We start from the raw sequence: 23,828 nt of genomic DNA, 5'->3' as shown, positions 1-23,828 counted from the left end.
CACACCAGTGTTACACACTGATGAATCACTAAATTCTGCTTCTAATAATACAGCGTATGTTAATTAAATTGAACTTAAATTTTTAAAAATACAGAAAGGTAAAATAAAGAACATATAAACTTGACTACACTAGAATTCCACATTTCTGTATGACTGAAGATAAAGCTGGGAGATTAACCACAAACTAAGAGAAAACATTCACGCAACATGGAAGGAGGGGTTCATTCACATGTACAATGTGTAATCGCTTTCATAGAGTAATCTGAGGAAGATAAGCAGCCCAGCAGAAACTCCGGAAAGGACATATGCACACAATTCATGGGAAGGAAATTACAGACAGACATTTAAAGTGGTCAACTCAGGGGGCACCTGGATGGCTCAGTCGGTGAAGCATCTGCCTTCTCAGGTCATGATCTCAGGGTCCTGGGATCGAGCCCTGCGTCAGGCTCCCTGCTCAGTGGGGAGTCTGCTTCTCCCTCTCCCTCTGCCCACCCTAACCTCCCCTCATGCTCTTTCTCTCTCTCCACCTTTCGAATGAATAAATAAATAGGAAAATAGAAATAAAATGGTCGACTCAGTATTAATGACGGAAAACAAGTTAAAACAAAAAGTTTTTTTCACCTATTTGATTGGCAAAAACAGAAATAATAATATTATCAAGAATTTGAAAAGAAGTGTGGAAACAGGATTCTTTTATTGTCAGTGAGAACGTTTAAGGTTGAAGAGCCTTTCGTAGGGAGCGATCTGGCCATGTGTATTAGAATAGAAACCACAGGCGCCACGTGGTTCACCAATTCTGCTTCTCAGAATCCACCCTGGAGAAATGTTCACACGCAGGCAGAGGAGGCAAGAATTAGGGTATCCACAATGATGTTGACAGAAATAATGACAGCCTGGAGGGGAAAAAACAGAATTACACATCTTGCAAGGGTTCACCGCAAGATTTGGCTATAAGATGATGAGTCTGGGTAGATCACGTTCACGCTACGGGGACTAGATGGCCCTGGGAGCTCGGGGTCGCCCCACTGTGTGTGGGATGGTATGATCACAGAAGGAGGGACAGAGAGGAAGCTGCCCGCGTCACTACAGTGCTGCGGCTGGCTCGGGGTCAGTGAGTCCTTCCGTGATGTAGGGGGCTGAATCCCAGGAAAGCATTGCGCATCTTCCCCTGGCTCCGCCAGGACAGCACAGCAGGCAGCAACCTGACACCACTGTGTTGGCAGAGCTCCAATTGCTGTGGAACTAGCATTTCGGGTGGTCTGTCACATGTCAACGGGGATTGGCCGCCACTTGCGGGGATGAGTGGGGAAATGTAGGGCATCCTTTTCACTGTGGTTCCATCCTTCCCCATATTGTCTGCACACTGGAGGCATACAGTTCGTGCCCAGAATGCCACCTGGGCCCTCTGCCCGCATATTGGGCTCACTGTCTTCACATGCCCATGCTGAGACTCAGATTCATTCCCCACTGAAGTTTGAGGCAGAGGGATTGGGGAGGATTACCAGTTCCTCTCTTTGAGCACATTTGAAATTGTAATGAGCAGGCTTGGAGATGTATTGAGTGTATCTGATATCAACAAGAGAAATCACCCCTTTCCAAGCCAGCCCTGTACTTTCATAGCATGCATCAGATCAATGTCTGGAAAACAAACAGTCACCAGGAGACCCGAGAACCATCCTGGGGAGTGGGGAGCCACCAGGGGAAATGCTGTGCTAATTAGCTGACTGAATTGCACAGTTCTGTCCTCGGGGGTCAACCGGAAGGCTCTGCAGAGTACACTCGAGTACTGATGACTTACAGGACAAAATGGGAACCTCCCACAGCCTCAGCAGGTGCCCCCCACAGGAAAAGAACACAGTGATGTCTGAGCCCCTAGAACTTTCCTAAAAGACAGGGGTCTGTGGACCAGCAGCATCAAATCACCAGAAACTTGGAAGTGCAGAATCCAACCTCTTCCCTCCATATATAAACCTTGGGGATTAGAACCCCACTGGGGTCAGGGCATGTGGTTGACCAGAACAAGTCTTCATTTCCCGACCGCCATTGCTGGTGAAAATGTGACCAGTACTGGCTAATGCAGTGTGAGTAGAGGTCATGAGAGGAACTTCCAGGTCACACCCTGAAAGGACTCAGGTGAGCCCTCCCTCCCAGCATCATGATCAGTGGCATTCCTGTTATGCTTTATTAAGGTCCAGAATGGATGTCAGAGGGCAGACCCATATTAATTGTTCATGAGCCACTGCTGTTCCCACCTCCTGGGGCATTTCTGGGGGGGACACGGGAGCTGCCCCCGCAAGGGAGGTGGGTCTGGTGTCCCAGGCTCCTGTCTACACTCCAACTATAACAGTGTGGACTGGGAGGGCAGAAAGGTCAGAGCCTGCTGATTATTAGGAAGGTGAGGCATCTTTTCTCAAGTTCCATGGGCCTTTCTCACCTTTCCTCACACATCCCTGGTCCTGATGCCTGGGCACTTCCCCGTCGCGGGGGCTCCGCACACAGCGCACACACCTCGCCTCCTCCGTCACACACCAGGCGGGCCTCCTCCTTGGCCGCCCTTCGTCCTCTCCCCTCCCTGCGCCTTGCCCTGCGGAGCCCACAGTGAACCCAAGGCTCTGAAATCACTTTCTGTCCCGCGTGTGCGCTCTGCTGCCCCCAACAACCAGGGGACGTTTCTCTGCCGCATCAACTTCAGGACAAAGCTTTGTAAAACCAGACGCCCAGCAGGAGAGAGGAAGTCTAAATAAAGTCATTTTCCTGGCAGAGTTTCCATTGGGACGCCCTGCCCAGGAGATGGAGTCAAGCCGGAGGGAGGCCTTTGTGACCAGGCCCGACTTCTTTTTTTTTTTTCCCACATCAATTTTCTTTTTTCTTTTTTCTTTTCTTTTATTTTTTTAATAATAAATTTATTTTTTATTGGTGTTCAATTTGCCAACATACAGAATAACACCCAGTGCTCATCCCGTCAAGTGCCCCCCTCAGTGCCCATCACCCATTCACCCCTACCCTCCCCCCCGCCCTCCTCCCCTTCCATCACCCCTAGTTCGTTTCCCAGAGTTAGGAGTCTTTATGTTCTGTCTCCCTTTCTGATATTTCCCACACATTTCTTCTCCCTTCCCTTATATTCCCTTTCACTATTATTTATATTCCCCAAATGAATGAGAACATACACTGTTTGTCCTTCTCCGATTGACTTACTTCTGCCCAGAGGTCAGGGGTGGAGTGGCCGTCACCGCGGGGGGCCGTCACCTGGGGCCAGCTCTTCCCAGGGTGCGGGAGGGGCAGGGGGGCTGGCGCCGGGGGAGGGCTCTGAAGAATCAACAGGGCACAGGGCAGCATTTAGAGGGGGTGCATTTAGAGGAGGATGCCGCTTGGGGGGGCTCCCTCTGCTCTGAGCTGCCCTCCCCTGAGCCCCCGCAGCCTGGTCAGCGTCTGGGTCCGGGCGGGGCAGCCCTGCACGCGGTGGACCTTCCCTCCCCAGGCTGGGCCGCCGTCTTGGTCAGAGGATGGCACGTTCCCCCAAGCCAGGGGTGGCTATGGAGGCAGAGCATCCGGCCCGACCAGTGAGGGGGCATTTGCTCTGCACTTGCCCGTCAGCAAAGCCCTGATGAGCAGTGGGGAGCTGGGCTCCTGTGCCTGGTGCCCCACTCCCCAGAGGCCAGCTCTGCTGGCTGTGGTGGGAGCTCCTGTAGGTCACTGGGGGAAAGCTCTGCGGTTTGGGGCTCCTTCGACCCCCAGGGAGGTGAAGGGGCCTGAGAATGGGGGTGACTGGGGGTCTTGGGACATGGGGTGGGCACACCTGGGGCCCTTCCAGCACCCGCTCCTCGTGCCGAGGCCTTCGTGGGGCCCCAGGACTGCAGGCTGCGGACAGGTTCCCGCAGGAGGTTGGGGAGGCTCTAGGAGGTCCCCCGCCCGTGACACCCCCTCCCCAACAGCCCTTGGAGCCGAGGGCAGCGCTGAGCCCAGGTCTGTGGACACAGGCGAGCAGAGCAGCTGGGAGCCTGTCTGTCCAGGGCGGCACCTTCCCGCCCCACCCTCCGTCCCGCTCTCCTGTCCCCACCACGGCCACTCACGGACAAATTGGAATAATCACCACGGTTACTCTCACAGGGGCCACCCTCCCCCACCGTCGTGCTAATCACACACGGTTTGAAAACAAATTCTTGAATTAAAACATTTTGACAGGCTGGAGGAATGCACAACGCACGCAATGAATTAAAAAAGAAATGGGGGAAATGTATGCCTTATTTCATCCTGTGTCACAAAAATGAATGTGTTGCTCAGGCTCATAAATTTTGGGAAGGAGTTTTTGTAAAAATATTGCGAGCTTCAGCACGTTCTCTGCCTGCACAGCCGGACACCAGATCACAGCCCGCCTCAGACCCCGAGAAAGCCCTCTGGGCCCCTGGATGCAGGGACGTGCTCCCTGTGAAGTGAGCGGGACCCTCGGCGCTGGGTGTCCTGATGGGCCCGCGCTGGGACGCGTGGGACTCGAGACGTTTCCCAGCAGCCCGTGATTCAGGGAGGAGCTCGTCCCTTCTGGGAGAAGCTGACAGAAAGGGCACGAAGGATCGCAGTGCTGACGGATGGCGGAGAGGTATCATGCTCCAGGGGAGACGTCCAGAGAGGGTCGGAGGCAGGGGGCCGCGCCAGTCTCCCCTGTGAGTCCTTCCCACCCCCAGCACCTTCCGGGCCGTCCCCTGATCGGGACGCCCACCCTTGGGCCCACCCTTGGGCGGGGGTGGGGGCAACGTGCTTTACTGATTTCCACTGACGTCACAGGCAGCCTCATCCAGAAACAGCCACAGGAACATCGACCGCATGTCTGGGCACGCAGCCCAGCCAGGTCGACACGTGAACTGTCCACCAAGACCCTCGCCCGGGTTTGCAGAGGCCACCGTGTCTCAACTCTCTGCTGGGGAGTCCGTACCTGATGGGAAGCACAGGACCGGGAGTCCGGCAGGACGCAGAGGGCAGGGCTGCTCCCGGCTCAGGCTGCGGGCAAAGCCAGGTCCCGGCAGAGCCATGTCCCCGCGGAGGTCAGCCCCGTGTAGACACGGCTGGAGATGGTGGCCGGGAGCCATGTGGTCGTGTCCCCCTGTGGCAGCCCAGCCAGGGCCCTGCTCTCAGCTCAGGGCGGCCGTTGGGCCTGCATGTCCGCTCAAGCCCGGGGCACTCAGGTGTGAGCAGCGCGGGGGCTCCTCCTCCCCCACGAGGACGGCCTCGGGTGTGGGCAGGTGGCCCATCCGAGCCCATCGGATTCAGACAGTGTCCACACTGGCCCTGGGGCCCCGGCGAGGTCTCGCGCCCCCCCCCCCCCCCCCACGCACACACCAGAACCACCGGGACAGCTGTGGGCATCGCTGCTGGCTCCAGGATTCTTCAGACTCAGGACTCGAGCACAAGTACGTTGTTTCCTTGATGCTGACGATCAGCCCGAGGTCGTGAGAGCCCATGGCCTGGAGTAGAGACAGTGCCCCACTGTGGGGGGAAGCAGGGCAGCTGGGCAGTTTCCATTACCAGCCAGCGAACGCGCAAACGTCCCCGCGGGGGAGGCCTCAGCCCGGACCCAGAGCATTTCCCGCTGCTGCTGTTCACGGCACAGGGGAAACGCCCCGACCCCGGCTGTGGACGGGACCCCTGTGGGCTCTACCTGAGAATTTACACCCTCGCCTTCGCCACGGCACACCCGCCACGGGCTGGACACGGCGTGAGCCCGGCGCCTTCACGCAGCGACGTCCCGGTGCGCTGCGCCCTGAGACAAGTCAGCGGGCGCTGCACCACTCGCCTTGGAGAGACTCTGATCATGTTTAAGTAGGCGGAATCAGTGAAGAAATGAGGGGACCCCGCTTCCCCCCCCGTCACCCCGTGTCTCCCTCACAGCAGCGCTGATCTGAACAACTTACCCTCAGACCCACTGAGGATCCAGTCCAAACTCCTGCCTGAGACCAGTGAGTCAGGACACGCCTCCTCTCCCACCTCCTGACATCCTCCTCCTCCACGCCTCCCACCAAACTGGCCACTTGTGTCCCTGAGACACCCGTCTCTCTGCCTCAGGGCCTTTGCACGAGCTGTTCCCTCTGCCTGGGGCACTCTCGCTGTCTGGGCACTGAGGACACTGAGGCCCTGGCTCGTCCCGAGTCTGCTGGTGGCTGAGACGTGCAGTGCTGTGTGAGGAGCTGTCTGAGCGGGGAGGGCTGCCTGGAAGTGACATCCCCAGCTCTGTGTCATCCTGGCAGGACTACCCCACCACCACCCCCCCATTGCTGTGAGCCCAGGCCGGGGCCCTGGAAAATTACAAGGAGATCCTTCCTCAGACATGTGACTGCCACCTGCTGGGAAGCCACCCCTGTGAGGGCCTAACTCTAGGATGACAGCTGGGAATGTACTGCCGGACTTGGGCAGTGCACCACCTGGCCAACTGCACCTGGCAGGCCCACCTCCTCCTCCTCCGCACTCCCGGACTCTTCGTTCTGCCCCGGAGCTCCAGTCACCAGCCGACACCGCGTGTTGTATGAAATAAACGTCGCTCTCACGCCTGGAATATAACCTCCAGGAGGGCTGGGGTTTGGTCGGTCCCTTCACGGCTGTGCTTCCAGTGAGGACACGGTGCCGGCCCGAGGTAGGGAGTCAACAGATACAGATTCAGATGCTGAATAAGTGAGTGAATGACTGAAGGAACACGTTCTCCTTCCCGCACTGCCCTCCGGCCTGCCTCATGCTGGCGTCACTGGTTTGCGAGCCGCCCCAGCCAGAGCCAGCGCCGGGGGCGGGGTCCGGGGGGCCGGGCAGCAGGCTGCGGTCTGGCTGCCCTGGGCGCGAGGAGCCGCGGCGGGCCGGGCCGCCAGGTGCTCAGCTACCCTCGAGCGCGGCCCTACGCAAACGAGCCGAATTCCCTCATCTCGGAAATGTTCGCACAACTGCACAGGCGCCGAGGAGCCGCCAGTGAATATTCGAGCTCCGGAAACCGTCTGTGGCTCCTGCAGAGTCAAATGTTTGTGTCCAACACTGACTTTCCAGCACGCGTGGCCGGCAAGGGGCGGCGATGCCTGAGGCGGGTTCCCCGGCAGCGGCAGGAGCGCGCCCCCCGTGGGGGGGGCAGGTCCTGACACCCGGATGTCCACCGGGCGAGCCCGGGTCGCTCAGAGCCTCCCGGAGCCGTAGCAGCTGGTGCTTGTTGTAAAGTTTGTGCAACTGCCAGGCGGGTGGGAGCCCTGCAGGGTCAGCCCCAGTGCCCGAGGCCCGCGGCCCGCGGTCACGTGACTGGCAGGTGCAGGTGCCCTCTGCCGGCCCCGGCTCTGTCCCCGTGTCGGAGCCTCTCTCCCCCTCCTGCGCTGTCCTCATCCGGCTGGATGGTCCCTCCCGGTGCAAGTGTCCACTGACGGCGCAGGACGCACCTGCCCTCCCCGCCACCTTCCCCCGTCCCCGATCCTGGAATCCCATCTGCCAGGCCCACCTGGGAGGGTCCCCACCCTAGCCCCTCCTGTGACCAAGACATGGAGCACAGGGACTGGCCGGGTGTGGGGTCCCCTGGGGTCCTGGCTGCAGGCCTGGGTGTGCAGAGTCCAGCCCCAGCCCCCGAATGCCTGAGAGTCAGGTGGGAGGGGCTCCTCCCAGGGAGGAGGTGAACCCAGGGAGTCAGCAGATCGGGGGACGCCAGCTGCCCCCCAGCTCCCGGGCCAGCAAACAGGGCTGTGCATGGGGCCCCAGGCTGGCGGGAAGCAGAGCCAGTCCTCACAGGGCTGCCCGTCTGCCCGTCTGTCTGCCTGTCTGTCCGCCTGTCTGCCCGTCTGCCCAATTGCTCATCTGTCTGCCTGTCCACCTGTCTGGGTGTCTGGCTGTTTGCCTGTCTGTCTGCCTGTCTGTCCTCCTGTAGGCCCGTCTGCTCATCTGTCTGCCTGTCTTGCTGTCCGCCTGTCTGGCTGCCTGCCCGTCTGGCTGTCTGCCCATCTGTCTGCCCGCCAATCCAGCTGTCTGTCTCCCCGTCTGCCTGTCTGTCCATGTGTCTGTCCATCTGCCCATCTGCCCATCTGCCCACCTGCCCACATGCCCGTCAGCCATTCTGTCTGCCCAGCTGCCCGTCTGCCCGTCTGCCCAACTGCCCGCCTGTCCTTCTGCTCGTCTGCCCGTCTGCCCGTCTTTCTGTCCATCTGTCTTCTTGTCTGCCCATCTGCCCGTCTGCCCATCTGTCTGCCAGTCTGCCTGTCTGCCTGTCTGTCTGTAGGGCCCCCGTCCTCACCCCGTGGATGCACTGGCAGCAGCTGCTCCCCGCGGGGGCCCCGGTGTCCTACTTACTCACTGACACGGAGGCGAAAGTCCCGGTACCCTTGTGCGTGCCGGTGCCAGTGAGCACATCACACATCCTCCTGGAGCCGTGTCTGCAGCTCAGAGACGGTGGCTCCACCTCTGGCCCCGGGGGCAGCGGACGCTCGGCAGCGGACGCTCGGCGCCTGGGATGGTGTAGGGACCGAGGGCCCGTCCCTCTGTCCCAGCCGGCCCCCTCCCACCTCCCCGTCCCCTGTCCTCTCTGGGGAGCGTGCCCCGGGGGGACACGGTCGGGCAGGAAAGGTCCCAGCGTGAGGGAGTCGGGAAGCCAGAGCGTCTGGAAGCCCTGGATGCCGGGGGACGACGTGCCGACTGAGGACGGGGCGGGAAGGTAAAGGCACAGAGGAATTTCGGACCATACAACGCGCAACAGAACAGCTACACCAGCACTCACCGAAGGGGCGCCCCACGCGTCCACACTGCTCCCTGGGCGTCACCCAGGTCGTCAGGGCTACCCAGCGTGTGGCTGTGTCTGTGGCTCGGGGGGGGGGGGGGGGGGGGGGGGGTGCAGGCTGAGAGCCCAGCGCTGGCCTCGTTGCCCCGGGTCCCAGGGCCACCGACCCCTGAGCCTCGCTGTTGGCCTCCTCCTGCCCCAGGCCCGGGGAGGGAAAATGAGGGCCTGCCCCGCCTGCCGTCCCTCGGAATGGGCCCTGCGTGCCAGTGACACAGAAGCTCCGTCAGGAACCCGCCCAGGAGCCGCCCCTCCACCCCCACGTCCTCCTGCAGGAAAGGCCTCAGCTGTGGCTCGGGCACCAGGTAGACCAGGGCTCCCAGCCTTCTGCCAGGGCGCGCGCTGGAGGATGCTGTTCGCGGGCTCCCCACATTCTCTCCTGGGCCAGCGAGGGTCTCAGGAGCCCAGAGAGGCTGCGGGGGTGGGGTGCAGCAGGAGGCCCTGAGTGCCAGGCAGCCTCAGGAAATGTCACTCTCCACAGCTGGTATTTGAGCTCTTCCTTTTCAGCACTCCTGTCCCTTCTAGTGATAGCCTTCCGTTTGGGGGTGAACCCCTCCCTGCTGTGGGTCCCTCTGGTCTAGGTAGGGCCCTTGCTGTTTCCTACATGTGAATTTTGTGACCTGGATCACAGAATAATTCATAGCAGTCCTGACCACAGTATGGTTTGGGTTTGGGCACATGACCTAATGTGGACCAATCAGAGTCCTACTAGGGCACTGGCAGGAGCTACTGAAGATGTCAGTGCTTTTTCTTGAGAGCATGTGAGGTTGGAGGTCCTGCAGTACTGGTGAGGTCACAGTGCGGGGTGGGGGTGTGCGGGGAGGGGGGCCCTGTGTGGCCTGAGGCAGAGGCCCATGCAGAGGAGGGCGAAGCAAAGAAGGAGAGAGGGTAGCTTCCTGATGGCTCACCCAGGGCCAGCCAGAGCATGTAGATTCCTTCGCAGTGTGCAGCCAGTACCCTTCACATGCGGACAGGGAGCCAGCCCAACACACTATCCATGAAGTGCCAACCAGGAGCCTCAGGATGGTGGCACTCCCCACCCCCGCTCTGCTTCTGACCCCCACAGTCACCGCAGGAATGAAGTCACCAAGAGCAACTACCCCAGCAAATCCCCTCACTTGTCAAAAACCCAAAGTTCCCAAACTTTCCCACTTGGCGATTTATAAATAATTGCTCATGAGACCCCCACATTGGGTCTGAGCAGCAGGACAGAGCCAGGTCCATGTGGGCCTGCCCCTGCCCAGCACAGCCCACCTGTGGGAGGCAGCAGTGTCCCCAGGGGAAGGGCTGGCTCCGCCACAGGCTAAGTTTTGGGTGGGAGCATAAGTGAGAAGTCTCTTCCCTGAAGGAGGGGTCTTCCCTGGGAGGATCCTGTGCCACCTCCTCTGTCCTGCTGCCAATGACAAGAGGGAACTCCCTGGGGTGGTGGCGATGACATCACAGCCTGCAGGCAGAGGGGGCCGGGTTCCTGTGTGACCTGGCCGGGCCCTTCTTGTAGGTAGATGTGTGCCTCTGGTGTGCCAGTTGGCCTGTGCCCGTTTCTAGCACTTTTCACTGAGGAAGTTTGATGGATGCATCCGGGCTTAATCACCGGGAGGCAGGCCACATGCTCCTGCATGGAGACCACCGGGTAGGCAGCAGGAGGGTCACTGCGTGAGAGCACCAACAGGAACAGTTAAGTCCTCGGGTTCACTAAAACCCGCAAACTACATCTATCGACGTGGGTCATTGGGAAGGGAGTCTCCTCCCTCCCTGCAAAGGGGAACACAGGAAACCCCACACATGGGCGTGTCCTCCAGGTCCTTGCTGCCCGGTGAGCATGGAAGCCATGTTCACCTACAGTGCACTTGAAATAAAGCTTAGAATGTGTCCAATTGGGAAAATATTTACCCATGATCAAAGAAATGTCACATAAAAATCTGTTCAATCGCAGAAAATGGCTCTGTCCTTGGCACTGACCCCAGAAGGCAGGAGGGCCTGCCCAGAGCAATGGAGCTGTTAGTCTCCATCCTGCTCACTGGTCATTTATTGCTTCCTCTCCTGCCTTTGAGGTCATGTCCTGGTGGGTGGAGGGTGGGGGGGTGCTTCCTCCCCTCTGTGTAGAGTCCCTGCCAAGTGATGGCAGAGAGGAGCAGTTTGGGGAGGCGTGGCCACAGCCCTACTGGGACCCCATCCCCTTGAACATCAGCACACTGGCCACAGAGGACAGCACAGACAGGGTGGGCGTTCTCTGGAGGGACCTGACAGGGAAGGGTGGAGGGCGGGTCTGGGGACAAGTGGGGTATTTGGGGAGGAGGAGCCTTTCCCTCTGCCTATGCTCAGGCATTGAGCCACTCAGGAGAAGGCCCTGTGACCTTCCCGAGACGGCTCCCCCCTAGGCATGCTGTGACACCCAGAGGCTGGTCTGTGTCCACATCTCATGGTGAGCTAGACACCTCGATGCCCGCCCCACCGTGTCCAGAGGCTATGAGGCACCTCTCACTGGGAGCCCAGTCAGAGGACACAGAGAGGTACCTGTGGGAGGAGTGGGTGCTGTGGATCTCCCAGGACTCCAGGGAGGCCAGAGGGAACAAGAGGAGAGGTGGGAGGTGGAGCCTGGATGCCCGAAGCAACTGGGAATTAGGACAAGCCATCCCTGGAGGGAACTCAATCCAGAGTTTGAGATCTAAGGCTCATCTGATCTTCTATAAACTCATTAAACTTCCATTTTAGCCACATACAGCAAGTGGTGCTCATGGGCCAGCATGCTGTGTCCTAGTCCTCCTCCACATCGTCATGTGGCCTCACATCCACAAACCCACTCACAGGGGACAGAGCAGGGCTTGGCCTCAGTCTCTCCGACCCCAAAGTCACTGATGTGCCACTTCCCTCACGGGGCAGGAAGGAGGGACTGGACACATGTGTCCATCAGCCCATGAGGACAAGCATCCAGGGCTCCTGGAGAAATGGCCAACTTGAGGCCTGGGTGGGAAACAGGTGAGTGGGGTGTATCTTGTGGGCCTGGCCGGGCTGGTCGTATACCCAGGAGGTCAAGATGTGCTCACCCCATTATGTTTGTATGTTAGCTTATGTTGGGTTTACTTTCTCCCCAAGTTAAGTCTCCTGGTTATAAAGAGTCCAACGGGACTTGGAGCAGGGACTTTAGCCACCAACCAGCAGGGGTCTGAACATGAACACACTTACACATCCTCATGTGCATCTGCACATCGTGTTTCTCCAGACAGTTGCACGCTTCTAGACATTTCATAAACCTCTCAGTGCCCTTGCTACGGGGAGACAGCAGAGTCCCATTGCACAGATGCCCTACGATTCAGGTGCTTATTTATCAGCCTTTTGTTACAATAAATAAGCCTACGATGGATGTCCTTGCACAGATGTCCTTGTGCACATTTCAGCATTATTTGTTAAGCATGCTTGGAATGCTCTGAGAATATTGCACAACAATTTACTTAAAGGATCCCTATTTTTAAAAATTATCTCCAATTTTTCCACCATTATAAACAACATGGCTATGATCATAAATCTTGTACACACTCCTGATTACTTCCCTGGGATGAATTTCTAGAAGGAAGCCCTGGAGTGCTTTCAACCTGAAGCTGCTTCCAAACCATATCGCAAGGGATGAGTCAGGGCTGCCCTGCCTGGTAGCACAGGTTGTGCACTGCTCAGGATGTCCCAGGCAGGGGGGTGTGGTGAGGAGGAGCCCATGGCACCCTTGGCAGGTATCTAGGTCCCCTGGAGCAGGTCCTTTTCCTAGTCTGCATGGAGGTGCTGGCAGGGCCCAAGCTGAGTTGTCAGAGGCAGAGTCTGAGGTTACAGGACCCTTTGACAGAGACCACCCCCCTCGGGCACCAGAGAGCCAGGGGGTGGGTCAGCTCCAAGGACTGTCCAGTCTCATTCAGGTGAGTCTGTGCACTGCCCAGGGTGAGAGCAATGTCACCTCCCCTCTGTCACCATCCCCTGGACTGTCCCCCACCAGTCACCAGCTAACTCTTACGCTTCACCGTGAAGGCAGGGCCCATTGGTAGTGACAGTGGTCACCACGGGCCCACGGAGCAGGTCCTGGTGGGTGAAGACGGGCTTTAGGCAGGGGCTCTTCCAGGACGATGCTCTGGACCCAGGGGCTGCCCAGGCCGCGGGACCATGGACAAGGCGGTGGGGGCGTCCAGAGCCCTGGGCCCCTGTGTTTGGAGACTGGGCGTGCCAACCTCATGCAATCTCACAGCCCCGTTTGGGTCCGAGGTGGCTCTTTTGAGATGATGGGTTTTTAATGATCACCTTTGGCCCTAATGGCTCAGTGACTAAATCTATGAGCAAAAGAGAGACAGAGAGACAAAGACATGGAGAGAGACAGAGACAGACAAGAGAGAGACAGAGATAGAGATGGAGACAGAGAGAAGAGCCAGCACCAGGATTGTCCTCAGGAGGCTCAGGGGGACCTGCCAGTCCCTCTGGCCTGGGGAGGTGGGGCCTGGCAGGCAGATGATCTTGCATTTTCGTACTTCCTTCCTCTGCACAGAGACCAAGACCAAAGCCAGAGAGAAGGGAGGAGGGAGGGAGGAGAAGCCGCCAGGGGTCTGCTCTAGGGACTCTGAGGCCCTTGGACCAAATGAGGTCATCAGACCTGTGAGAGGCCAGAGTGAGAACCGCTGAGGGGGTAGGCCTGGGATGCAGTCTGCTACCCCTACCACCGATGCCCCCCACACCCAGCTTCCCCAGGGGCTCTGAGCTATCACAGTGGTTAGAGTATAAAGACCTGAAGTATGCCTCTAGCATTTGATAATGGGCACTGCCCCTTGCCCCCTAAGTGCCGTGCACCTGACCTCTCCTGGACTCCTCCACAGACCCCTCAGGACTTGGCCCAGCAATGCTGAGTGGGGTGACAGGGGGTTGGGGGTAGAGCTGCAGTGTCCACAGGGATAGCCACACCCCTGCCCAGAACAATATCTCCATGCCAGATTCCTATTCTTCAACATAAGTTTCCAAATACGTAAATATTGCTTCAGATTTTTTTTTTTAAATCCTGTATGGGCTTTGAGCCATCCTAGACTGAATGCAAAATTCAGGGAGTTTACAATTAGACATCTCTACTCTCAAATCCACCCATGTCCATGCCCACAAAATTCTGCAGACCTCCCTTAGAGCTTTGTCAGGTCCCTGGATCCACCAATTTTCTCTATTTACACATCAGGTACCCTGGAGGTTCTGGGTGGGCTGGGTGGAGCCCAGGCACATGAGGACCTGGACCAGGGAGTGCTCAGGTGGGTTTTGTCCCAGTAAATCCCCACTTGCTCAGATGACCCTAACACCCAGCTTATAGGGAGGCGGGCAGAGCCGTACCAGCCCCGGAGGGGAGGTTTACCCCCAGCATGTAGAAAAAAATGGGATCCAGAGAAGGCTCAACTCTCCATGAAGAGTGTTTCCTGGGTGCTGGTGCAGGAAACAACCCCTATCAGCCATCATTTACATGGTAATCAGCCTCTCAAAGGCGGACACTCTCGGTCCTGCCAGGACCACCCCCTGCACACCTGCGTCTAGTTCCAGTACACGAATCCTGCAGGCCCTTGGCAGCCAAATTTTCCTGATTCTAGCCCCGGCCCCATTGCCTCTTTATCTCTTAGGTGGGAGTTGGCCCGTGGTGGGGGATGGGACACCCCTCTTACCGTGGAGCACATCCCTGCAAGGACGCCCTTCTCAGGGGACACCCCAGGACAGTGAGAGGGGCAGGTGCTCAGGTTTTCCTTGGGGTCTGAGAAGTGCAGAGCTCCCCCAGGTCTCTCTGCCAGAGCCCCCACTCTGAAATGCTATTCTGTGGGCTCAACCCCCTTAAAGCACTCAGAGCAGAGGCTGCAAAGTGCTGGCCTGGGGGAAAGGTGCTTTATTTGGTCTACTTCTTCCAACTTAAAAAAAAGGTGGGGGGGTGTCACATAAAAACCAGACTTTCGGCTTCTCCCAGAGCTTATGGGCATGACGAGGGTCCTCTTCTAGAGGAAGGCACCATCCACTCCCAATCCCCCTTCCAGCACCAAGGTGACACCACGTTCATTGTAGGCCTGACCCCTGCAGGCCTCTCTGTTTAATACCCCTGACTGAGGGGAGAGGACAATTTGCTGGACTTTAAAAACAATCGAGTTGTTTCAGGAAGATGTAAGGACATAGAGCTTGTCCACAACTGGGCTGTCACACCTGCTCCCTACGGAAGGAAACCGTTCAAGTGTTGGGCTCAGTGTTTCAATGCTTTATTTGTCCCTGGTTTGGAGGAGGGTTTTTTGTGTAGTACGGGCTTGTCTGAGGATGCCCCCAAACACGTGCAGTTTGAGGCCACCAAAATTTCAACTGGTCCCCTTCAGGGTCCATTGACAGCAAAGATTGTAACCTGCTACCATGCCATTCTACAAATGTCTTGATTCCCCACACGCTGAGATGGTACTCTGTGGTCCTAAAGTAAATTCCCCAGCAGCATCTGAGGCCAGATGCTCTCTGCAATGGGGCTGCACCCAGAGTCAGCACCATCATCTCTACACCAACCCTGGGTCTCACCCCATCCCCGGTCCTAGTTTCTGATCTTGACACTTGCCTATGCCGCCACAGCTCCAAGATGACCATGCCAGCTGCCCTGTTCAGCAGCAGGGGCACCTGGGTGCAGCTCCCAACATGTGACTAGGAAGTGCCCAGTGACAGAACAACCGGTCCAGAACCATGGAAAAGTCTGGCGGTATCTATTCTAGCTGACCACCCTACAGCCCATCCATTCCATCTGGAGGTGAATACCAGTATAGCTCTGTGCACCAAAACGCAGGCATAAGCATGGCCATAGCAACAGTACCTGTAATAGCCCCCAAGCGAAAACCAATCAGATGCTCATAAACAGCACGGTGGATAAATAAAATGACTCTATTATCACAATCAGATATTATGCAGTGGTGAGAATGAATCAACTGGAAAGGAACCTGATATGGATGACCCACAAATGTTATAATGAACAAGACACCAGATACGGAAGAGCACATGCTATATAATTCCACTTATCTAAAGTATAAAAACAGGCAAAACTTCTCTACCATGAGAAAAACCATGGGAATAATTAACTTTAAGGAGGAAACAAATCAGTATACCATAGTATGTGGAAAATACCATATATTTTTTAAACGATTTTAATAAATACTTCACCAGACAATACATCTGGAGGCCTACAAAGCACAGAAAAGATGCTCAGCATCATTCGTCATCGAGGAAACACAAAACAAATCCACAGCACGATACACACCCACTAAAATGGCTAAAACCACCAGGACTGGCCACCGCGCCTGCCATGGGAACGGATGACAGTACAGCCATTTGGAAAGCAGTTTGGCAGTTCCCCAGAAAGTTAAGCATGGAGTTACCACACGGATTCATTTCCTAAGGCTGCTGTAACAAATGACCACAAACTCAGTGGCTTAATGCAACACAAATATATTTTCTTATAGTTCTGGAGACCAGAAGTCCAAAGTGAGTCCTAAAGGGGCTAAAATCCGGTGTAAGCAGGGCTAGTTCCATCAGGGCCTCTCCTTTTAGAGGCCACGGCATTACCCCAACCTGTTTGCATATTCCCAGGGTCTGCTCCCCTGACTTGGACATTCCCACCTTCCTCTTTTTTTTTTCTTAACAATTTTTTTTTATTTGAGAGAGAGAGAGAGTGCATGTACATGAGCATAAGCAGGGGGAGCAGCAGAGGGAGAAGACTTCCCACTGAGTAGGGAGCCCAACACGGGACGGGGCTCAATCCCAGGACCCTGGGATCATGACCTGAGCTGAAGGCAGACACCTCATCGACTGAGCCCCCCAGGTGCCCCTGCCTCCCTATTCTGAGGACCCTTGTGATCACATTGAGCCCACCCATATAATCCAGGCTCGTCTCCCCATCTCTAGACCTTAACTTCATCAAGTCTGCCAAGTCCCCTTGGTGGTCTGAGGCCATGGTCACAGCGCACATGTGCACACCAATACACCAGCATGTTTAACGGGAAAAGATGCAGCAGGAGCTCACAATAGAAGACATGGGGCAGTGATAACCAGGAATCTGTGGACCACACAGAGGTAACCTGAAGTTCCACAGGGCACCTCAGGCCCAGGTAACATCTGACCCCAAATTTATCACGATGGTTCAACTGAAATGCTGGCTCACAAACGATGCCTCAGGTTCAACCCAGATACAAGACCAACACCAACTGGTAGATGAAATGATGACTGGAACAATTTGGTGAGGAGTAAAATAGTCTCCTATCTTTAAACGGTGAATTTGTGCAGAAGGTGACCAAGGTCTCGGGCCTAACATGGCTGAGCCACACCAAGCCCCAGAGCCATCTACCTGCCACACACCCGAGCCAAGCGCCAGCCCAAGCAGGAAAGAATATGTTTCCTGATCCGCTTATCCACAATGGTCCAGAGACTCTCACTCCAAAGACTAGATTTCAGGAGAACAGAAATGCTAGATTAGGGGTACATTAGGGATGAAATGGGCCATTGCGGGGGAAATCGGAGCCTATGCTGCTGACCTTGTGGTGGTTTCTGAACTGAGCAAACAGTACTAGTGGAGAGAGAAAAACAGAAAAGAAGGGCGTGTGTTTGGACTTCGGGGTGTTGTCATTCTTGTTTTGAAAGAGTACTTATTCTTCCTGAGCTTTCAAAGCTTCTGGAAAGAACATGAAGGGAGAAGGCTGGGCAAGACAAGCATTGGTTATTAAGGGCTGAGCATGTGACACGTTCTTTGTCTTGACAACAAAACGTCACCAGCTGACACACACACTGCCGTATTGGGCACAACCCTATTCCATCTTCATTCTCGGTGGTTACAATACCTGCTTGAAGATGAGGCTGGATCACACCGTGACCAAGACTCTCCATGTCGCGGTCGTAATGACAGTTTCGGAAGGAGAAAACGTCCTCCGAGAAAGCCCTCCCTCTGCGGTGCGTGTCTCCCAGCTCCGTGCCTCCCAGACGGGGGGCCCCCTGCTCCCAGCGCCAAGCCTGGCAGCCAAGGCTCGCCACTGTGGGCAGGAGCAAGGCTCGGGGAGGCCGCCCGCAATCTGCAGTGGTGGATGCTCACGAACGCCATGTGGCACCTCCTTCATGAGGAGGCTGCTAACAAAATTCAACTGACCAAATTCTTAAAGTCTTTCTGGCTTTATTCAACGATCCATGAATCAGGCAGCATCCCTCCAGCAGACAGGAGCTCGGAGGAGCTTCCACAGGAGCAGGGAGCAGGAACAGGCCATTACACCACACAGAGAAGCGGGTTGGTGGGGCGCCTGGACACTCAGTGGGTTACGCATCTGACTCTTGATTTCAGTTCAGGTCATGATCTCCCCACCGCAGGCTGTGCACTCAGTGCAGTCTGCTGGGATTTTCTCTGCTACTCCCGCTCATGTACTCACTCTCTCTAAATAAGTAAAATTTTAAAAATATATAAAAATACAAATAAAAGTGGGTTGGCTATTGTGACGTCACTCCCCCTCAGGGGCAGGCAGGGGTCTGTGAGACAGATGACCTAACTACAGCCGACCAGATGGGGCCTGACTCACTGGTTGAAGATTCCATTTCTGGAGATCTGTCATTGTCCTGGTTTGGGGACCTGAGGCTTAGTGTACATGGCTGTACCCGAGGCCTGTCACCTTCTTTGTAACGGGGCCTCGTAACGACCAGCTGGGGGACACATGTGCGGGCAGTTAGTGGGGTGAGGATGCTGGGGGTGATGGTGGTGGTAGTGTGCCTACCTGCCTTGGGGTCAGGTTACAAAGGGTACTGCCTGAAGGCTGTCTCCAGGCCCCTATTCCAGCCAATGGAGGCCCTGCATGGGTGCCGGAGGGTGGGAGGGGGACTGGCTACCATGTCTCTCCCGCAGGTGTTGACCAGGTGACCAGCACCTCTGGGTCCCAGCATTCCGGAGCCCTCTCTCTCTGTGGTCCCAGCCTCGGGTCCCTGCTAGTGCCCCCACAGACCTGTTCCTCTCCCGCAGAGCGTGGCTGGGGCTCTGGGCTGCCTGGGCCAGCTGTTTGCCGCTCTCCCCAGGACTTTATTATTTGTTCAGGTTACTGACTTCTGCTTTCCCGATTGAAACCTGATTGACAAAGAGGCTCCTCAATAATAGGAGCCTCTATTTTTTTTAAAAGATTTTATTTATTTATTGGGGGGGGGGGGTGGGCAGAGAGAGAAGCAGGCTCCAAGCAGGGAGCCTGAGAGAGAGAGAGAGAGAGAGAGAGAGAGAGAGAGAGAGACAGGCAGAGGAAGAAGCAGGCTCCAAGCAGGGAGCCTAACATGGGACTAGATCCCAGGTCTCCAGGACCACGCCCTGGGCTGAAGGTGATGCTAAACCGCTAAGCCACTGGGACTGCCCAGGAGCCTATATTTTTAAACTGAGCATTTTCAGATTTGCAGATTTAATGCCCCTTTACAGTAATTCTATGTTTATGTGAGTTCTCCTCCCATTTGATTACATATTGAGCAGGAATAATGTAAAACATGGCTGCTATGGCTCGTTGGGCCTCCCAATACCCATTCTTTGTTAGTAAGAGAATCTTCCTTTTATTCAAGGAGGCAATGCATCTCACTAAAAACACAGCTCTCCTCCACTCTATCTGGCCCCTGGAGGATGCCATGTTTTTTGCTACTGAACAAAATTTCCAACTGACAAAGGGTCATTCATTCTTGTGGACGTTGGGATACAAATCCATGTTTTCTATTACCCAGGAGTTTGGTCCTGCAAAAGGCACCCATGAGCCTGACACATAGTGGGTGCTCAGGCAAGATGGAATGAGGGATTCACTTTTCATAACCCTGGATCCCAACTGGGACCCATTGCCCATCACCTTGATTTACTGCATTATTCACAGGAACTCTTAACAAATGTAGAGGATCAGATCACATTTAGTTGAAAAGAACAAAACTGCAAGAAAATGGACCTGGAAATCTAGACATATAGACCCGCTTCCTGTGACTATTCACTCCCTGCCTCTGCCTATCACTACAGGTGGTTTTAGGTCAGAGGCATGTGACTAGCTGGCACGCAGACAGGAACTCTACTACCTAGATTCTTAGTCCCACTTGACAGATGAGTAACTGGAGATCAAAGAGCTCATTTGACTGGACGGAGCCAACGTCCACAGCAATGAAAAGGGCTGCTATCCTTCTGCCATCACCTCTGCCAAAACCCACCCTCCCTGTATGACTCTGGGCCAAGCAACGTAGTCCTTGGTGGGTGGGAGGCAGACAGAGAAAATCTCAAGTAGATACCCTGCTAAACATAGGGCTCAATCTCACGACCCTGAGATCATGACCTGAGCCAAAACCAAGACTCTGACACTTAACAGAGCCACCCAGGTGCCCCTCATCCATTTTAAAATTATTTTTCTTATTGATTCGTACAAGCTCCTTAAATATTCTGCACTTCTCCCACTATCAACAACAAAGAATCCTAAACAAAATCTTAGCAAATCAAATCCAGCAATGTATATATAGAAAAAAATCTATGACCAAGGTGAGATGATCTGAGAAATCCAAGGTTATTTTAACATTAGAAAATCAATGTAGGGGTGCCTGGGTGGCTCAGTCAGTGAAGCATCTGCCTTGGCTAAAGTTGTGATTCCAGGGTCCTGGGATGGAGCCCTGCATTAGGCTCCCTGCTTAGCAGGGAGCCTGCTTCTCCCTCTCCCTTTGCTGCTTCCCCTACTAGTGAGCTCTGTGAAAGAACAAATAAATAAATTTTTTTTTGAAAAAGGGAAATCAATGTTAATTCACTTATCAGATTAAAAGAAAAATCAGGGATCCCTGGGTGGCTCAGCAGTTTAGCACCTGCCTTCGGCCCAGGGCGTGATCCTGGAGTCTCAGGATCAAGTCCCACATCAGGCTCCCTGCATGGAGCCTGCTTTTCCCTCTGCCTGTGTCTCTGCTTCTCTCTCTCTCTCTCTCTCTCTCTCTCTCTCTGTCTCTCATGAATAAATAAATAAAATCTTTTAAAAAATCAAATAATCATCTCAATGCAAAAAGGGCGTTTGATAAGATTCTACTTCCATGATTGTCTAGGTTAGAAATCCAAACCAAATAATAAGAAGAAATAATGAAGCTGGGATGCCTGAGTGGCTCAGCCATTGGACATCTGCCATTGGCTCAGGTTGTGATCCTGGAGTCCTGGGATCAAGTCCTGCATCAGGCTCCCCACAGGGTGCCTGCTTTTCTCTCTGCCTATGTCTCTGCCTCTCTGTGTATCTCATGAATAAAATCGAAAGAAAGAAAAGAAAGAAGAAAGAAAAGAAAAGAAAAGAAAAAAGAAAAGAAAAGAAAAGAAAGCCAGCCAAGCCAGGCAGCTGAACACAAAATCACGGTTTAAAGACGGTCTTCCCAGCAATAATCAATCTGCAAAGTGGGACTTAAAAGGGTAATGGCACCAAAAAGTGACCTATCTAGGAACATATCTAACATGCTTAAGATTGTTATGGAGAAAAGTGAACATGATGAGACTTTTAAATAGATTTGTGCCAGTAAACTAGAGGAGCAAACACTGCGATCCCAGCACCAATGTGTGAAGGCTTCTGGGAAGAAGTGGACAGGCCAACTCTAAGATTCACCTGGAAATGCAGAGAGCCAACTGAGATTTTTTCTTCCCGTTTTCATGCTGTCATGAGCCCCTAAACTGATCCCATAGGCAGCGGTGGACTGTAGCCCACAGTTCAAACACCACTGAGCCAGTTCAGCACCTGACACCCCCTCCCCCCAACACACAGATGCTTCAGTGCTTCCTTTGAAAACGGTTGAGGAGGAACGGACACCCTTGGGTATCAGCTCTAAGATATCCAGCAGCTTTCTGAAGGACAGAGTTGTCTCCCATCCCATCTCCATTTTACAGAGAAGAGAGGCTTGGAAAGGGATCAGGACTAGCTGAACCCAGAGTTAGGAGCACACCCCAGCTCTTCAAAACCCCATGCCCAGCTGAAAAAGTCATCTGCACAGGGTCTGGAGGTCCTTCCAGAATCCCTGTAAAGTCAGAGGAGCAGTGGAGTTGGGCTCCGAGTGTTAGGCCCTCCCAGATCCCTGAACCCCAGGAAAAGCTCCAAGCAAACCCAGCATCCCCCCCAGACCTGCATGTGCCTGGAGCAATCGGGTGGGGCTTTCCAAGCAGTGGAAGAGCTATGGCCCACCCCCTCAGTGGGAGCAGGGCAGCCCGCCAGAGCCACATAGCACAATGGCTTGGTCACGTTTATTCTTCAGATGCAAATCTATACGTAGCCAACTGTGTGCCAGGCACCATCCCAGGCACTGGGAATGCTCAGGTGAAGCCATGAAAACTCTGCTCTCCTGAAGCTAATACTGGGGCAGGGGAAGATGGTGCTACATATAGGACATGATGTCAGGTGGCGGGAGTGCTCCGAAGAAGGGCCAGGCAGTGCAGGAAATGCTACTTGGCACACACACCTCCAGCCAGGCCGACAAAGGGACAGCGCCGAGACCTGCGCGGGAAGCCTGTCACATAAAAACCCAGAGGGGCGACTCGGCCAAAGAAATCACAAGAGCACAGGTCCTCAGGTAGGAACTGCTTGTGGCTTCGTTTTTTATTTTCTATGATAGTCACAGAGGGAGGGAGAGAGAGAGAGAGGCGGAGACCCAGGCAGAGGGAGCAGCAGGCTCCATGCAGGGAGCCCGACGTGGGACTCGATCCCGGGTCTCCAGGATCGCGCCCGGGCCAAAGGCAGGCGCCAAACCGCTGCGCCCCCGGGGCCCCCTCGTTTGCACACCCTATTACCATTCTTACGCATCCCCTCACCTGACCCTTACTAGCAGAAAAGCCGGTATTCTATGAAGGGAAGGGCCGCAAACCGCAACTGCACTGCCAGTTGTCAGCCCAGTGCGGAGAGCTCGGGCCGCGAAGACCGTGCCTCCGCCCTCCAGCCACCAGACCGTCAGGCCGGAGCTCAGGTCGGGCGAGAAGGTGCCGCTGTCCTGCGGAAACACCGGAGGGAACCAAGGCCCGGGGCACGTATTGGGGTGCAGCCCCCCGCGTGCAGGGGGCCGGTCTGGGCCAGGCCCCTTCTCTCCCACGAGGCCCAGGACCCGGCGCCCGGGGGCCGCGCGGGCTTCACGGCTCGCTCGGCCCTTCCCTTTCTGCTAAGGGAACCTTCCGAGGTGGGCGGGGGGCGGCCCCCAGGACCCAAGTCACCGGGGCCCGGGGCCTCAGAGCCGTGAAGAGACTGCCCTGGGCAGGGCCTGGCCCTCCGACCTCGGAGGTCCCGGCCTCCGGCCCCAGAGCTCCTCAGCCCCACAGTCCCCTAGTCGCCCAGGCCCCCGCCCCAGGGCTCCCGGGTCCCGACCCCCGGGCCCGGGAAGGTCTCGCCCGGAGCACCGCACCCGCGCAGAGAGGAGGGGCCCCCGCGAGCCGCGCACTCGACCTGCGCAGCCCCCGCCCCCCGCCCGGCTGGCCCCGTGCAGGTAGCGCGCAATCCGGAGCCGCGCTTTCGCCACTGCTCTGGACAACCGTCTGAGAAAACGAACGCTACGCTTGCGCTGTCCTCTAATCACATCAGCTCCTACCGTGGCGACGCCTCCGAATGCAAAAAGCAAAACCCGAAATTCTTTCCGGCGACTCAAACAGCTCCGAGGAGTAGCGAATCCGCTGAACCTGTTCGCCGGAAGTAGGGCCGCCTCTCGCCGGAAGTTGCGCTTCCTCCATTTTGTTGCCCGCTATGGCGGCGATGTCGAGTTTGGGGCCGGGATTCGGCGCTTTTGACTGAGGGGGTAGGCCAGGCGGAGGCATTGGGGACATCCGCACGGCGCAGAAGAGGACCAGCCTGGACACCGGCGACGCTGTCATGTACGGCGCGAGCGGAGGCCGTGCCAAAACCGAGAGGAAAAGCGGCACGAAGGAGGAGGCCGGGCCCGGCGGCGCCGGTGGTGGGGGGAACAGAGTGGAGTTGCTTGTCTTCGGCTATGCCTGCAAGCTGTTCCGGGATGACGAGCGGGCCCTGGCCCAGGAACAGGGACAGCACCTCATCCCCTGGATGGGGGACCACAAGATCCTCATCGACAG

General features: G+C 55.9%; 1 protein-coding gene and 1 long non-coding RNA gene across 4 annotated transcripts in view; one reads left to right on the top strand and one right to left on the bottom strand.

Annotated features, from left to right (window-relative positions):
- Positions 1-675: 675 nt before the first annotated feature.
- Positions 676-23,471, bottom strand: LOC140619137 (uncharacterized). Its single transcript, XR_012019068.1, has 2 exons — positions 23,333-23,471; positions 676-893 (listed from the first exon to the last, which is right to left on the bottom strand). It is a non-coding gene; the product is annotated as an uncharacterized lncRNA (long non-coding RNA).
- The window catches only part of SFSWAP (splicing factor SWAP), a 69,835-nt gene continuing 69,400 nt past the window's right edge, over positions 23,394-23,828 (top strand). For 2 of the 3 annotated variants that reach the window (XM_072802097.1, XM_072802098.1), the window contains exon 1: positions 23,394-23,828. In XM_072802097.1, the coding sequence (XP_072658198.1) occupies positions 23,611-23,828 (218 nt within the window). In that variant the 5' untranslated portion in view covers positions 23,394-23,610. The other variant, XM_072802099.1, reaches the window with a different exon arrangement.

This window comes from Canis lupus, chromosome 27, assembly GCF_048164855.1.
Source record: "Canis lupus baileyi chromosome 27, mCanLup2.hap1, whole genome shotgun sequence".
In the NCBI taxonomy this organism is placed as follows: domain Eukaryota; kingdom Metazoa; phylum Chordata; class Mammalia; order Carnivora; family Canidae; genus Canis; species Canis lupus.
The sequence above is the reverse complement of the archived record's forward strand: the minus strand, read 5'-3'. Positions and strand labels throughout refer to the sequence as shown.